An 18,395-nucleotide genomic window follows, 5' to 3' on the forward strand; every position below is an offset into this window, starting at 1 on the left:
GAGGGTCAAGTTTTTGCTGGTAAAGAAACGGAGTACCCATACAAGCCTACCACTGAAGCAGAAACAGGGTATACCAAAGTATCCCAAGAAACAACAGTTGGTCCACAAGAGACATCCTCGCCTTTGATATATAGTACCACAGGAAAAGTGGCTACATCTACAGAGGGTCAAGTTTTTACGGGTAAAGAAACGGAGTACCCATACAAGCCTACCACTGAAGCAGAAACAGGATATACCAAAGTATCCCAAGAAACAACAGTTGGTCCACAAGAGACATCCTCGCCTTTGATATATACTACCACAGGAAAAGTGGCTACATCTACAGAGGGTCAAGTTTTTACTGGTAAAGAAACGGAGTACCCATACAAGCCTACCACTGAAGCAGAAACAGGATATACCAAAGTATTCCAAGAAACAACAGTTGGTCCACAAGAGACATCCTCGCCTTCGATATACACTACCACAAGAAAAGTAGCTACATCTACAGACGGTCAAGTTTTTACTGGTAAAGAAACGGAGTACCCATACAAGCCTACCACTGAAGCAGAAACAGGGTATACCAAAGTATCCCAAGAAACAACAGTTGGTCCACAAGAGACATCCTCGCCTTTGATATATAGTACCACAGGAAAAGTGGCTACATCTACAGAGGGTCAAGTTTTTACGGGTAAAGAAACGGAGTACCCATACAAGCCTACCACTGAAGCAGAAACAGGATATACCAAAGTATCCCAAGAAACAACAGTTGGTCCACAAGAGACATCCTCGCCTTTGATATATACTACCACAGGAAAAGTAGCTACATCTACAGAGGGTCAAGTTTTTGCTGGTAAAGAAACGGAGTACCCATACAAGCCTACCACTGAAGCAGAAACAGGGTATACCAAAGTATCCCAAGAAACAACAGTTGGTCCACAAGAGACATCCTCGCCTTTGATATATAGTACCACAGGAAAAGTGGCTACATCTACAGAGGGTCAAGTTTTTACTGGTAAAGAAACGGAGTACCCATACAAGCCTACCACTGAAGCAGAAACAGGATATACCAAAGTATCCCAAGAAACAACAGTTGGTCCACAAGAGACATCCTCGCCTTTGATATATACTACCACAGGAAAAGTGGCTACATCTACAGAGGGTCAAGTTTTTACTGGTAAAGAAACGGAGTACCCATACAAGCCTACCACTGAAGCAGAAACAGGATATACCAAAGTATTCCAAGAAACAACAGTTGGTCCACAAGAGACATCCTCGCCTTCGATATACACTACCACAAGAAAAGTAGCTACATCTACAGACGGTCAAGTTTTTACTGGTAAAGAAACGGAGTACCCATATAAGCCTACCACTGAAGCAGAAACAGGATATACCAAAGTATCCCAAGAAACAACAGTTGGTCCACAAGAGACATCCTCGCCTTTGATATATACTACCACAGGAAAAGTGGCTACATCTACAGAGGGTCAAGTTTTTACTGGTAAAGAAACAGAGTACCCATACAAGCCTACCACTGAAGCAGAAACAGGGTATACCAAAGTATCCCAAGAAACAACAGTTGGTCCACAAGAGACATCCTCGCCTTTGATATATACTACCACAGGAAAAGTGGCTACATCTACAGAGGGTCAAGTTTTTACTGGTAAAGAAACGGAGTACCCATACAAGCCTACCACTGAAGCAGAAACAGGATATACCAAAGTATTCCAAGAAACAACAGTTGGTCCACAAGAGACATCCTCGCCTTCGATATACACTACCACAAGAAAAGTAGCTACATCTACAGACGGTCAAGTTTTTACTGGTAAAGAAACGGAGTACCCATACAAGCCTACCACTGAAGCAGAAACAGGATATACCAAAGTATCCCAAGAAACAACAGTTGGTCCACAAGAGACATCCTCGCCTTTGATATATACTACCACAGGAAAAGTGGCTACATCTACAGAGGGTCAAGTTTTTACTGGTAAAGAAACGGAGTACCCATACAAGCCTACCACTGAAGCAGAAACAGGGTATACCAAAGTATCCCAAGAAACAACAGTTGGTCCACAAGAGACATCCTCGCCTTTGATATATACTACCACAGGAAAAGTGGCTACATCTACAGAGGGTCAAGTTTTTACTGGTAAAGAAACGGAGTACCCATACAAGCCTACCACTGAAGCAGAAACAGGATATACCAAAGTATCCCAAGAAACAACAGTTGCTCCACAAGAGACATCCTCGCCTTCGATATACACTACCACAAGAAAAGTAGCTACATCTACAGAGGGTCAAGTTTTTACTGGTAAAGAGACGGAGTACCCATACAAGCCTACTACTGAAGCAGAAATAGGGTATACCAAAGAATCCCAAGAAACAACAGTTGGTCCACAAGAGACATCCTCGCCTTTGATATATACTACCACAGGAAAAGTGGCTACATCTACAGAGGGTCAAGTTTTTACTGGTAAAGAAACGGAGTACCCATACAAGCCTACCACTGAAGCAGAAACAGGATATACCAAAGTATCCCAAGAAACAACAGTTGGTCCACAAGAGACTCCCTCGCCTTCGATATACACTACCACAAGAAAAGTAGCTACATCTACAGACGGTCAAGTTTTTACTGGTAAAGAAACGGAGTACCCATATAAGCCTACCACTGAAGCAGAAACAGGATATACCAAAGTATCCCAAGAAACAACAGTTGGTCCACAAGAGACATCCTCGCCTTTGATATATACTACCACAGGAAAAGTGGCTACATCTACAGAGGGTCAAGTTTTTACTGGTAAAGAAACGGAGTACCCATACAAGCCTACCACTGAAGCAGAAACAGGGTATACCAAAGTAACCCAAGAAACAACAGTTGGTCCACAAGAGACATCCTCGCCTTTGATATATACTACCACAGGAAAAGTGGCTACATCTACAGAGGGTCAAGTTTTTACTGGTAAAGAAACGGAGTACCCATACAAGCCTACCACTGAAGCAGAAACAGGATATACCAAAGTATTCCAAGAAACAACAGTTGGTCCACAAGAGACATCCTCGCCTTCGATATACACTACCACAAGAAAAGTAGCTACATCTACAGACGGTCAAGTTTTTACTGGTAAAGAAACGGAGTACCCATACAAGCCTACCACTGAAGCAGAAACAGGATATACCAAAGTATCCCAAGAAACAACAGTTGGTCCACAAGAGACATCCTCGCCTTTGATATATACTACCACAGGAAAAGTGGCTACATCTACAGAGGGTCAAGTTTTTACTGGTAAAGAAACGGAGTACCCATACAAGCCTACCACTGAAGCAGAAACAGGGTATACCAAAGTATCCCAAGAAACAACAGTTGGTCCACAAGAGACATCCTCGCCTTTGATATATACTACCACAGGAAAAGTGGCTACATCTACAGAGGGTCAAGTTTTTACTGGTAAAGAAACGGAGTACCCATACAAGCCTACCACTGAAGCAGAAACAGGATATACCAAAGTATCCCAAGAAACAACAGTTGCTCCACAAGAGACATCCTCGCCTTCGATATACACTACCACAAGAAAAGTAGCTACATCTACAGAGGGTCAAGTTTTTACTGGTAAAGAGACGGAGTACCCATACAAGCCTACTACTGAAGCAGAAATAGGGTATACCAAAGAATCCCGAGAAACAACAGTTGGTCCACAAGAGACATCCTCGCCTTTGATATATACTACCACAGGAAAAGTGGCTACATCTACAGAGGGTCAAGTTTTTACTGGTAAAGAAACGGAGTACCCATACAAGCCTACCACTGAAGCAGAAACAGGATATACCAAAGTATCCCAAGAAACAACAGTTGGTCCACAAGAGACATCCTCGCCTTTGACATATACTACCACAGGAAAAGTGGCTACATCTACAGAGGGTCAAGTTTTTACTGGTAAAGAGACGGAGTACCCATACAAGCCTACTACTGAAGCAGAAATATGGTATACCAAAGTATCCCAAGAAACAACAGTTGGTCCACAAGAGACATCCTCGCCTTTGATATATACTACCACAGGAAAAGTGGCTACATCTACAGAGGGTCAAGTTTTTACTGGTAAAGAAACGGAGTACCCATACAAGCCTACCACTAAAGCAGAAACAGGATATACCAAAGTATCCCAAGAGACAACAGTAGGTCCACAAGAGACATCCTCGCCTTCGATATACACTACCACAAGAAAAGTAGCTACATCTACAGAGGGTCAAGTTTTTACTGGTAAAGAGACGGAGTACCCATACAAGCCTACTACTGAAGCAGAAATAGGGTATACCAAAGTATCCCAAGAAACAACAGTTGGTCCACAAGAGACATCCTCGCCTTTGATATATACTACCACAGGAAAAATGGCTACATCTACAGAGGGTCAAGTTTTTACTGGTAAAGAAACGGAGTACCCATACAAGCCTACCAGTGAAGCAGAAACAGGATATACCAAAGTATCCCAAGAAACAACAGTTGGTCCACAAGAGACAACCTCACCTTTGATATATACTACCACAGGGAAAGTAGCTACATCTACAGAGGGTCAAGTTTTTACTGGTAAAGAAACGGAGTACCCATACAAGCCTACCACTAAAGCAGAAACAGGATATACCAAAGTATCCCAAGAGACAACAGTTGGTCCACAAGAGACATCCTCGCCTTCGATATACACTACCACAAGAAAAGTAGCTACATCTACAGAGGGTCAAGTTTTTACTGGTAAAGAGACGGAGTACCCATACAAGCCTACTACTGAAGCAGAAATAGGGTATACCAAAGTATCCCAAGAAACAACAGTTGGTCCACAAGAGACATCCTCGCCTTTGATATATACTACCACAGGAAAAATGGCTATATCTACAGAGGGTCAAGTTTTTACTGGTAAAGAAACGGAGTACCCATACAAGCCTACCACTGAAGCAGAAACAGGATATACCAAAGTATCCCAAGAAACAACAGTTGGTCCACAAGAGACTTCCTCGCCTTCGATATACACTACCACAAGAAAAGTAGCTACATCTACAGAGGGTCAAGTTTTTACTGGTAAAGAAACGGAGTACCCATACAAGCCTACTACTGAAGCAGAAATAGGGTATACCAAATTATCCCAAGAAACAACAGTTGGTCCACAAGAGACATCCTCGCCTTTGATATATACTACCACAGGAAAAGTGGCTACATCTATAGAGGGTCAAGTTTTTACTGGTAAAGAAACGGAGTACCCATACAAGCCTACCACTGAAGCAGAAACAGGATATACCAAAGTATCCCAAGAAACAACAGTTGGTCCACAAGAGACAACCTCACCTTTGATATATACTACCACAGGGAAAGTAGCTACATCTACAGAGGGTCAAGTTTTTACTGGTAAAGAAACGGAGTACCCATACAAGCCTACCACTGAAGCAGAAACAGGGTATACCAAAGTATCCCAAGAAACAACACTTGGTCCACAAGAGACATCCTCGCCTTTGATATATACTACCACAGGAAAAGTAGCTAAATCTACAGAGGGTCAAGTTTTTACTGGTAAAGAAACGGAGTACCCATACAAGCCTACCACTGAAGCAGAAACAGGATATACCAAAGTATCCCAAGAAACAACAGTTGGTCCACAAGAGACATCCTCACCTTTGATATATACTACCACAGGAAAAGTGGCTACATCTACAGAGGGTCAAGTTTTTACTGGTAAAGAAACGGAGTACCCATACAAGCCTACCACTGAAGCAGAAACAGGATATACCAAAGTATCCCAAGAAACAACAGTTGGTCCACAAGAGACATCCTCGTCTTTGATATATACTACCACAGGAAAATTGGCTACATCTACAGAGGGTCAAGTTTTTACTGGTAAAGAAACGGAGTACCCATACAAGCCTACCACTGAAGCAGAAACAGGATATACCAAAGTATCCCAAGAAACAACAGTTGGTCCACAAGAGACATCCTCACCTTTGATATATACTACCACAGCAAAAGTGGCTACATCTACAGAGGGTCAAGTTTTTACTGGTAAAGAAACGAAGTACCCATACAAGCCTACCACTGAAGCAGAAACAGGATATACCAAAGTATTCCAAGAAACAACAGTTGGTCCACAAGAGACATCCTCGCCTTTGATATATACTACCACAGGAAAAGTGGCTACATATACAGAGGGTCAAGTTTTTACTGGTAAAGAAACGGAGTACCCATACAAGCCTACCACTGAAGCAGAAACAGGATATACCAAAGTATCCCAAGAAACAACAGTTGGTCCACAAGAGACTTCCTCGCCTTCGATATACACTACCACAAGAAAAGTAGCTACATCTACAGAGGGTCAAGTTTTTACTGGTAAAGAAACGGAGTACCCATACAAGCCTACTACTGAAGCAGAAATAGGGTATACCAAAGTATCCCAAGAAACAACAGTTGGTCCACAAGAGACATCCTCGCCTTTGATATATACTACCACAGGAAAAGTGGCTACATCTACAGAGGGTCAAGTTTTTACTGGTAAAGAAACGGAGTACCCATACAAGCCTACCACTGAAGCAGAAACAGGATATACCAAAGTATCCCAAGAAACAACAGTTGGTCCACAAGAGACATCCTCACCTTTGATATATACTACCACAGGGAAAGTAGCTACATCTACAGAGGGTCAAGTTTTTACTGGTAAAGAAACGGAGTACCCATACAAGCCTACCACTGAAGCAGAAACAGGGTATACCAAAGTATCCCAAGAAACAACAGTTGGTCCACAAGACACATCCTCGCCTTTGATATATAGTACCACAGGAAAAGTAGCTAAATCTACAGAGGGTCAAGTTTTTACTGGTAAAGAAACGGAGTACCCATACAAGCCTACCACTGAAGCAGAAACAGGATATACCAAAGTATCCCAAGAAACAACAGTTGGTCCACAAGAGACATCCTCACCTTTGATATATACTACCACAGGAAAAGTAGCTACATCTACAGAGGGTCAAGTTTTTACTGGTAAAGAAACGGAGTACCCATACAAGCCTACCACTGAAGCAGAAACAGGGTATACCAAAGTATCCCAAGAAACAACAGTTGGTCCACAAGAGACATCCTCGCCTTTGATATATACTACCACAGGAAAAGTAGCTACAGCTGCAGAGGGTCAAGTTTTTACTGGTAAAGAAACGGAGTACCCATACAAGCCTACCACTGAAGCAGAAACAGGGTATACCAAAGTATCCCAAGAAACAACAGTTGGCCCACAGGAGACTTCCTCACCTTCGATATACACTACCACAGGAAAAGTAGCTACATCTACACAGGGTCAAGTTTTTACTGGTAAAGAAACGGAGTACCCATACAAGCCTACCACTGAAGCAGAAACAGGGTATACCAAAGTATCCCAAGAAACAACAGTTGGTCCACAAGAGACATCCTCGCCTTCGCTATACACTACCACAGGAAAAGTAGAAACATCTACAGAGGGTCAAGTTTTTACTGCTAGAGAGACGGAGTACCCATACAAACCAACAACTGAAGCAGAAACAGGGTATACCAAAGTATCGCAAGAAACAACAGTTGGTCCACAAGAGACATCCTCGCCTTCGCTATACACTACCACAAGAAAAGTAGAAACATCTACAGAGGGTCAAGTTTTTACTCCTAAAGAGACGGAGTACCCATACAGACCAACAACTGAAGCAGAAACAGGTTATACCAAAGTATCCCAAGAAACAACAGTTAGTTCACAAGAGACATCCTCGCCTTCGCTATACACTACCACAGGAAAAGTGGAAACATCTACAGAGGGTCAAATTTTTACTGCTAAAGAGACGGAGTACCCATACAGACCAACAACTGAAGCAGAAACAGGTTATACCAAAGTATCCCAAGAAACAACAGTTAGTTCACAAGAGACATCCTCGCCTTCGCTATACACTACCATAGGAAACACAGAAACATCTACAGAAGGTCAAGTTTTTACTGGTAAAGAAACGGAGTACCCATACAAGCCTACCACTGAAGCAGAAACAGGGTATACCAAAGTATCCCAAGAAACAACAGTTGGTCCACAAGAGACATCCTCGCCTTCGCTATACAGTACCAGAGGAGAAGTAGAAACATCTACAGAGGGTCAAATGTTTACTGGTAAAGAAACGGAGTACCCATACAAACCTACCACTGAAGCAGAAACAGGGTATACCAAAGTATCCCAAGAAACAACAGTTGGTCCACAAGAGACATCCTCGCTTTCGCTATACACTACCACAGGAAAAGTAGAAACATCTACAGAGGGTCAAGTTTTTACTGCTAAAGAGACGAAGTACCCATACAGACCAACAACTGAAGCAGAAACAGGGTATACCAAAGTATCCCAAGAAACAACAGTTGGTCCACAAGAGACATCCTCGCCTTCGCTATACACTACCACAGGAAAAGTGGAAACATCTACAGAGGGTCAAGTTTTTACCGCTAAAGAGGCGGAGTACCCATACGGACCAATAACTGAAGCAGAAACAGGTTATACCAAAGTATCCCAAGAAACAACAGTTGGTCCACAAGAGACATCCTCGCCTTCGCTATACACTACCACAGGAAAAGTGGAAACATCTACAGAGGGTCAAGTTTTTACTGCTAAAGAGACGGAGTACCCATACAGACCAACAACTGAAGCAGAAACAGGTTATACCAAAGTATCCCAAGAAACAACAGTTAGTTCACAAGAGACATCCTCGCCTTCACTATACACTACCACAGGAAACGTAGTAACATCTACAGAAGGTCAAGTTTTTACTGGTAAAGAAACGCAGTACCCATACAAACCAACAACTGAAGCAGAAACAGGGTATACCAAAGTATCGCAAGAAACAACAGTTGGTCCACAAGAGACATCCTCGTCTTCGCTATACACAACCACAGGAAAAGTAGAAACATCTACAGAGGGTCAAGTTTTTACTGGTAAAGAAACGCAGTACCCATACAAACCAACAACTGAAGCAGAAACAGGGTATACCAAAGTATCGCAAGAAACAACAGTTGGTCCACAAGAGACAACCTCGCCTTCGCTATACACAACCACAGGAAAAGTAGAAACATCTACAGAGGGTCAAGTTTTTACTGGTAAAGAAACGCAGTACCCATACAAACCAACAACTGAAGCAGAAACAGGGTATACCAAAGTATCGCAAGAAACAACAGTTGGTCCACAAGGGACATCCTCGTCTTCGCTATACACAACCACAGGAAAAGTAGAAACATCTACAGAAGGTCAAGTTTTTACTGCTAAAAAGACGGAGTACCCATACAAACCAACAACTGAAGCAGAAACAGGGTATACCAAAGTATCCCAAGAAACAACAGTTGGTCCACAAGAGACATCCTCGTCTTCGCTATACACAACCACAGGAAAAGTAGAAACATCTACAGAGGGTCAAGTTTTTACTGGTAAAGAAACGCAGTACCCATACAAACCAACAACTGAAGCAGAAACAGGGTATACCAAAGTATCGCAAGAAACAACAGTTGGTCCACAAGAGACATCCTCGTCTTCGCTATACACAACCACAGGAAAAGTAGAAACATCTACAGAGGGTCAAGTTTTTACTGCTAAAGAAACGCAGTACCCATACAAACCAACAACTGAAGCAGAAACAGGGTATACCAAAGTATCGCAAGAAACAACAGTTGGTCCACAAGAGACATCCTCGTCTTCGCTATACACAACCACAGGAAAAGTAGAAACATCTACAGAGGGTCAAGTTTTTACTGCTAAAGAGACGGAGTACCCATACAAACCAACAACTGAAACAGAAACAGGGTATACTAAGTCATCCAGCACTCAGATTGATATTTCAATTTATAAAACAGAACCAACTACTGAGTTAAGCACTGGGGAAACATTATCGTATAGAAATAAAGATGGAGTCTCAATATCAGCTATTACTAGTACCATATCTACGAATACACCAACAGAACATGAGACTGTTACTTTTGGTGGCATTATTACGGACATTTTCTCTAGTACTAGGAAAATACCCACTATGGGAATAGTGAAAGAAAATATAACTGAGAAACCAGCGTATACTACAGTATCTCATCAAGTGTGTCAGTATAATGAAGATTGTCCACTTGATGAACTTTGCGACAGGCTTAATCGAATTTGTTCAAATCCATGTAGTGACGACTTGTGTGGTGATTATGCTGAGTGCATACCCCACAACCATGGATATATATGCGAGTGTATACGTGGATATACTGGAAATGCATACATCGAATGCACTGAGCTCCAGGACGCTGGAGAATGGATATCCACTCGTAGGCCTCTAATCACAGGATCCACGGAAAGGTCGACCAATCTTTATACGGAATATGGACAGACAGCTGGAAAAACTCATTATACCCATATACCAACGCAAGCTACGGCTGAAACTGGAACCTACCACTATACCGAGGTTCCATTCGCCACAGAAAGAAGGTCAACTGAAAGTATAGTTACGGAAACATCAGGCTATACTACAACTCAATATGATAAGGCAGAATCATCCAGTACTACCGAAGACCGTCTCACCCAAAAATCGTCTACTACATCTCAATCACCTGAAGTTACATCTGAACATGCAGTTCAAGAGTTTTCCACTATGAAAGATACTACAAGAATTGGATCAACAAAAGTCCCATTAACTTCTACTTCCATTGAAACTGTAACAACCGAAGAGGCTTTCACCAGTAAAATTGGTCCATCTGAGAGGCCTTATACAATTCAAGTAGTTACCTCTTCAAAATATCCAGTAACTACGGAAAGTTTCGTTACCCAAACTTCAGGTCATGTTACTACTGGTACCGCCGGAACGGGTATCACAGAAATATCATCGATTACGCCTGAATTGACAGAAATTACAACTGAATATATTGTTAAAGAATCTCCTACTATCCAATATACTACAAAGACTCAAACAACAGAGGTACCACTCAGTACTGCTGAAGCTTTCACGAAAGAAACTTCAGGTCATACTGTAATGTATATACCCATTGAAACTGTTACAACTGAACAGACTTTTACCAGTAAACCTGGTTCTACCGAAAGACCTTATACAATCCAAACAGGTACCCCCTCAAAATCTCAAGTAACTACCGAGAGTGTAGTTACCCATACTTCAGGTTATGATAAGACAGGGCCAACGGGTACCACTAAAAGAGGAATCACTGAAATATCATCAATTACGTCTGAATTACCTGAAATTACAACTGAATATATTGTTAAAGAATCTCCTACTATCCGATATACTACAAAGACTCAAACAACAGAGGTACCACTCAGTACTGCTGAAGCTTTCACGACAGAAACTTCTGGTCATACTGTAACGTATATTCCCATTGAAACTGTAACAACGGAAGAGACTTTTACCAGTAAACCTGGTTCTACTGAAAGACCTTATACAATACAAACGGGTACTCCTTCAAAATCTCCATTAACCACTGAGAGCGTTGTTACCCAAACTTCAGGTTATGATAAGACATGGTCAACGGGTACCACTGAAAGAGGAATCACGGGAATATCATCAATTACGTCTGAATTACCTGAAATTACAACTGAATATATTGTTAAAGAATCTCCTACTATCCAATATACTACAAAGACTCAAACAACAGAGGTACCACTCAGTACTGCTGAAGCTTTCACGAAAGAAACTTCAGGTCATACTGTAACGTATATTCCCGTTGAAACTGTTACAACTGAACAGACTTTTATCAGTAAACCTGGTTCTACCGAAAGACCTTATACAATACAAACAGGTACCCCCTCAAAATCTCAAGTAACTACCGAGAGTGTAGTTACCCATACTTCAGGTTATGATAAGACAGGGCCAACGGGTACCACTGAAAGAGGAATCACTGAAATATCATCAATTACGTCTGAATTACCTGAAATTACAACTGAATATATTGTTAAAGAATCTCCTACTATCCAATATACTGCAAAAACTCAAACAAGAGAGGTACCACTCAGTACTACTGAAGGTTTCACGACAGAAACTTCTGGTCATACTGTAACGTTTACTTCCAATGAAACAGTACCAACTGAAGAGACTTTTACCAGTAAAACTGGTTCTACTGAAAGACCTTATACAACCCATACAGGTACTCCCACAATATCTCCAGTAACCGAAAGTGTTGGTACCCAAGACTTAGGCTATGGTACTACGCAATTCGATAAAACAAATACATCGGGTACTACCACAGAAGGTGAGATAAGGGAGGATTATACTCTATCCACATTTGGTACCGAACCAACTTCCGTACATCCGATTACAACTGAGAAACCATTATCCGAGAGAACACAATCATCAATAATTACCACAGAATATAAGGCAAAAGAAAGTTCCACCACTCAGTTTATCGTTACGGAATCGGCTAAAACTGAATCCACCACGACCTCCAAAGTACCGGTAATCACAGAAACGGTTACTACCGGAGAATCTGTCACAGGACCGACATTAGTTTCTTCTGAATCTCCATCAGTAACGACACAGGGCATAGATTTTATTGAAAGAGGAACAACTGAGAGAGGTTTCAGTCAAGTTACTGGTACCACATTTAGATCCACTATCTCAGTGGAACCAACTGTAACTGAGCAGTTGTTCACGACTCGTGAGGAAATTACGGAAGGTGTACCAAGCACCAGTAGTATTCCTGCTGTAGCTGAAACGACCACGGGTTTCACTGAAAATGTGACTAGCAAAACATCAGATGAAATAACGACGACAGGGGCAGGTAAGTTCAGCGAGCCCGAAGAGGTTACTCGGGGTGCTTCAACTGAAACGGTTATAACTATGATACCAACAGGTACCGCGAAACCTATTGAAACTGGACCATTAATAACCACTGGGCATCCTACGTACACGCCTACATCATTACCAGAGGAGAATAAGACTGAGAAATATACACCAACCGTTGGAGTATACGTCACGACAGAAACACCAACGGTTTACACCATAGCTGTTACGAGTACACCAAGTACCGAACGTTCCACCGAGACTCCTAGTATTTTTAGTACCGCGCTGACGACTAAAGAACTGTACGAACTGACTACTAAAGGAAAGACGACAATCAGTGTAGGTAGAACCGAAACCATAGAAATAACAACCCCAACGTATACCCCTGTAGAAACAACAACCCCTTCACACCTTACCGATCACACAAAACACACCATCACCATGACCACCAAACAAATCGAAGAACTAACAACGACCGGAACGACGATAGTCGTTAAAGAATCCACCGTCTCGGATATGAGCGTAACTGCGAGTACCCCCCTTCGTACCGAAACAACCACGAAATCAACACCGGTATCCGAATCGACACCGGTGATTTCGATCACGAATTTTACGCAAAACACTAAGAACGAAACCTTCGAGTGTCTGAGCGACAACGACTGCGACGACGCGGAGATTTGCTTGTTTAAAGATTGTATAAACGTGTGCTCTGTCGGAGGTCTGTGTGGGTCAAACGCTAAGTGCCTCGCTGAAAATCACGCGGCTGATTGCACTTGTCCGCCACACCATTATGGAGATCCTCATAGGATATGCTACCCAGGTATTTCAATAATTACTCACGCCAAGTAAAGATCGACGATAAACGTTCGTCTAAAAGTTTTTCTCTGTAATATAATGTAATTATTTTTTTATTGGTTAACTAGTGACTCGACTAATTTATCACATGTGTAGCTCAATAAAACCAAAAGACATGTTGCACCTGCATTTATAAGAATCGACAATATGTATCTCAAGAAGTAGGTTTTTTCAACCGACATTCAATCATTCTCATTGTATAAAACATCACTCAGATAAATTCTCATTAATGCTAAATATCGCCAAAGTTATTTCCAGCTTTTTCTGGTTCTCTATCGCCAACACGCAGCAAATTTCTACTACCTGGTAAACTATGATATTAAAAATATTTTAAATTATGTATATATATACAATTTATGCCATTATTGTTTCAGTTGTTATTATTATTACAATTAGCACTAAAAATGTCCTACTTAATCATGAGTTAGAGTGTTTCTATAGGCAAATTACTTGAGGGGTCTTTAGAAAAAAGTATTGCTTGTATGTACTTTGATCAGTCACATAGTAGAAGCTCAACATTTCTAGGAAGGTAAAAATGGTGATTTTAATATCGGTAACAAAGGAGGACCAAAAATATTCGAAAGCAATAAATTGAAAGACCTATCGGGCCAAAAATCCATCTCAAACTCTCAAAGGAACTCTCAGATAATAGAGCAGTTGATAGTTAACTTTTTCAAGGTTTACAACTATCTATAAATTCTTCGTTTTGGTAGGTAATAAAGAGATTCTTATTTAATTATACTGATTGAAGTTGCTAGCATCAGAACCTTTGTACTAGTAACCAACCTAACCTAGTATGATATATATGTTAGAGTCTTAAGGTGATATTTGGATGAAATAATATAATACTTTTTCCTAATAATATTATAGCCTTCATCAGCTTTTATATCCGAAAATGGACTCTCCAATAGAGGTCTTCAAACTTTGATTTAGTTAGACCTAATTTATTCTTCTATAAATAATTATTGCAATTTGATGACTTTAACTTGAAGACCTGTGTTCTAAAGACAATGATTTCTTGCTTTATACACAATACAAGACAAGCATTCAACGAGTTGCAAGGAATGTCATAATGAGAAATACTATACTAAATAAATATAACACAAGGCCACTGTGGTTTCTAGTGAGAAACAACAGAGCTCATATGACTATCTGCCACCTTTGGAGAACAGAAGTGAGCGAATAGTTAAGATGAACAACGAGTTTTCATTGAGGAGGCAAGAAAAAACCTCTCCGAGCTTCAGAGCTTGATCCTAGTAATCTAAAATAAGAAGAACCACTAGTGAAGAGCTGTGAGGAAACACAAAATTTGGGATCAAAATTATCTTAGAATTTATTTTTTAATTTTGAAGCACACTTATTGAAAGATCCTTAAGAATGTATATTGAATAAAGTATGTTGTAATAATTGTATAAATAATATATAATATTTACAATAGTTCTTACATAATTGTATAAATAATTGTTTAACAAAATGACAAAGATTTGTTAAATAAACTTGAACCTTCTACAGTTCATAACACACCAAACAATTAAGTTGGTCAATGAATTGAATGAGTTCTCATTGAGGGGACAGGAAAAGCCTCCCCAAGTTTCGGGGCTTGATCTTCGTAAGTTAAAATAAGAAGAATCATTGGAGAGGATCTCTGAGGAACCACAGAATCTAGAATCAAACTTAACTTAATAAATTATTATAGTATTAAAGCACCCTTATTGAATATATCCTATGTATATTTAATAAAGTATAGATAAAATATTTACAATGATTATTAGAATAACGCTTGGTGTTTTAGTTAGCAGAATATAAGCTAAAACATATTGAGAACAAAATAGCAAGCATTTGTTGAATAGGCTTATCAACTTTCATAGTCCAGAACTCAAATAATAGTTAAGTTGAATCAGTTCTCATTAAGGGGACAGTAAAAAGCCTCCCCAAGTTTCAGAGCTTGAGCTTAGTAAGTTAAAATAAGGAGAATCATTGAAGGGGATCTCTGGGAAACCACTGAATCTGGGATCAAACATAACTTATTATTTTATTTAAGTATTGGGGCACCCTTATTAAATAAATCCTATTTATATCCAATAAAGCATGTCGTAATATAAATGATAACATTTACAATAATTATTGCAATACGTGTGATGTTTTTATTACAAAAATATAAGTTAATACATATTGAGAATGATCCTAGCGATGTAGGTGCAATGTTTCTTCACAATAATGCATGGTTTTGGTTTTTTCTCTCTATAAATATAATATATATATATAATAATAATAATGTTAATTAAACGACGTTGTAAATACAAACTGTACAAGATCCAGTCCGTCTCGTGATATGGTTTATCCGAACGCCAACCACCTCTAATAGACTAAAACCCCTTTACTAATTTACTTAACTTCCTAATAGCACCCCCTAGCGAAAGGGCACCTAAACCTTGCGAGAGCGACAACGATTGTCTCGAATCGGAGGCATGTTACTTGTCTCTTTGTCAGGACCCGTGCGAGTTCACGCGCGCATGCGCGTCCAGCGCCAAGTGCCAAGCGAAAATGCACCGGCCCATTTGCACTTGTCCAATGGGATTCGAGGGGAATCCTGCCGTAAAGTGCACGAAACTGCCCACAAGTAAGATAACCTTTGTCGTTGTATATAACGTCTACAGATTCATCGTTCACATATTTTGATTCACTTTTAATAACCGTAACCGAAATTTAACGAATTAATCGTAACCGTAACCAATAACTTCTAAATTAGAAGAGGAAATTGTTCTGTGTGATTTTTTTATACATAAATTGACCTGTACTGTATTTTAAACTTCTACTGCACATACATCACAACTACGAGGCTGATAGTTCTCACTACCAATGTTGATAGAATTAATGAACATTTTAAATTTAATTACTAGCTCCGAATGCACAAAAGGAAGTGGAATTCGTTAAAATACTGTCGGAATCCTATGTATCAAAGACCACTATTTTAACCCCTATTCTTCCTTCCATTATTGCATCGATCGTCATTTGTATAAAATGAAATTTATTACAGTTTGGTACCTACAGTAACAGTTTAAAACATTTTTTGTTCATTCTTGTCCAAAAAATACAATACTATAAAGAACAACAACCTGATCAGTAAGTATCAGACGATAGGGTACTAAATAGACAACTCAATAGATCGTAAATTTGTTAGATGGTACTTTCATCAACATACGGAGATTTTCATTGGTTTTGTTTTGTCACCTTTTGTTGTTAGAACCATTGATTGGTTCTTAAACAGAGTCTACAGTCTACCGCGCAGCCACGTGACGTGTTCTTAATAGAATATTTAATCTCTTGGCGACGTTTCTACAGAATACCATCTGTCATCTTCAGGTCTCGCTTCCTTTTGCTCAAATTCTCATAACACGAACTGAACTAAAGAAGACTGAAGCTGATTACCCTGAAATCGAACAATACAATACAATACATTACTTAATAATCATCTCACTTTGATTATAATTTAATGACGAAAATATAGAATATTCCAAGCTAGTTTCCAAGTTATACACATGGGTTATAGCACTCAATCCAATATAGAAATCAAAAAATCCTATAAAACGGTCCGAAAAGTGAGTGGACATGGTGAAACAGTTCTTCTAATTCATCTCTAAAGTTAAATCTTTATTTACTCTGTGATAACAGACCAAATACATGGAATGTTTAAACATATATGTTCACCGCCTGTAGTTGATATCAACGCCTCTAGTGGAGGGGAGATGAAGTTCCTACAATTTTTCTATCATCCTATTAAACATATATCAACAACAAAACCCTTAATATTTGACGATTTTTTATCAGCATCACATTTTTTTTTCTTTTCAAGAAATGATAATTATTTAAGGAACTTAAGAATATGTCGAGATGAACAAAACAATTCATAAGATATCAGATTCATCAGACCTTGCTCTTTTCGATCATCAGTTATTCTCGTCATGGTCTAGCCAAGCAGTACTTCAGTTCTTGCTGTCCCGTCTAGTATTAATTCAACATCCATCATTCATTGAAGCTGAAAAAATATATTATTTGCCCTTCAGCAACATGATGTATATTAAACACTAAATATAAATTCATAAATGTATTTGTTAGATATTCTGTTGAATCAAGGAAAATTGTCGAACATCTCACATATTTCCCCAATAAATTTATCTCCCACAATAATATTACTACTCTAGTAGCCCCATTAGTCTTTACATCTTTATATAATCATTCTCAATAAGCCCAATCTATTTCTTAAACAGTAAAATTCATCACCGTATACCATCATAACAAATCAACAGGTTTTTTGTGTGATGTTGTAATACAGGGAAATACGTATTGATATTTAAACTTAAACCTGAAGAATGCAAAACAATCCAACTATATCATCTCTGAGTTGATGTCGCAATATCAACGAATGGTAGTGAGAAACACAAGCTGCGAAATCGGCGATATGTTGTAAGAAACAAGATGTATATTAGTCACATATAAAGAAAGAGGATAACCATAAAGTTATCCAAATTGTTTCTGTAAAAATTTAGATATGTATATACTGACCCCCTTCTTCTTCCCATGCACTTTCTCTTTAGTCGGTTGCACATCAAACGAAGAATGTCCACTTAGCGAAGCATGTATAGATAACGCATGTCAGAGACCCTGCGATGTTCGTAATCCTTGTGCCCGACACGCCGTCTGCATCAACACCAACCACGGATCGGACTGCAGCTGCGAGGAAGGCTACCAAGGCAACGGTTACGTCGGCTGTGAACCAGGTAATATTACAGGTTTCC

The 18,395-nt window shown here is 39.7% G+C and overlaps 2 protein-coding genes across 12 annotated transcripts in view; both read left to right on the top strand.

Annotated features, from left to right (window-relative positions):
• dpy (fibrillin-like protein dumpy) overlaps positions 1–18,395 on the top strand; it is a 254,407-nt gene that overhangs the window by 167,082 nt on the left and 68,930 nt on the right. For 9 of the 11 annotated variants that reach the window (XM_076409337.1, XM_076409339.1, XM_076409338.1 and 6 more), the window contains 2 exons: positions 16,004–16,219; positions 18,195–18,377. In XM_076409337.1, the coding sequence (XP_076265452.1) occupies positions 16,004–16,219; positions 18,195–18,377 (399 nt within the window). The remainder of the gene's footprint in view (positions 1–16,003; positions 16,220–18,194; positions 18,378–18,395) is intronic. The other 2 variants (XM_076409340.1, XM_076409347.1) reach the window with 1 other exon arrangement.
• LOC143199501 (uncharacterized) lies at positions 958–6,307 on the top strand (the record flags this gene model as incomplete). Its single annotated transcript, XM_076409333.1, has 3 exons — positions 958–3,988; positions 4,151–6,090; positions 6,137–6,307. Coding segments are annotated over 3 exons (5,142 nt in total), but the record flags the coding sequence as incomplete, so codon positions are not given.

This window comes from Rhynchophorus ferrugineus, unplaced genomic scaffold, assembly GCF_030347505.1.
Source record: "Rhynchophorus ferrugineus isolate W39M unplaced genomic scaffold, kcgeb_rfMv2 rfM7, whole genome shotgun sequence".
Taxonomy (NCBI): domain Eukaryota; kingdom Metazoa; phylum Arthropoda; class Insecta; order Coleoptera; family Curculionidae; genus Rhynchophorus; species Rhynchophorus ferrugineus.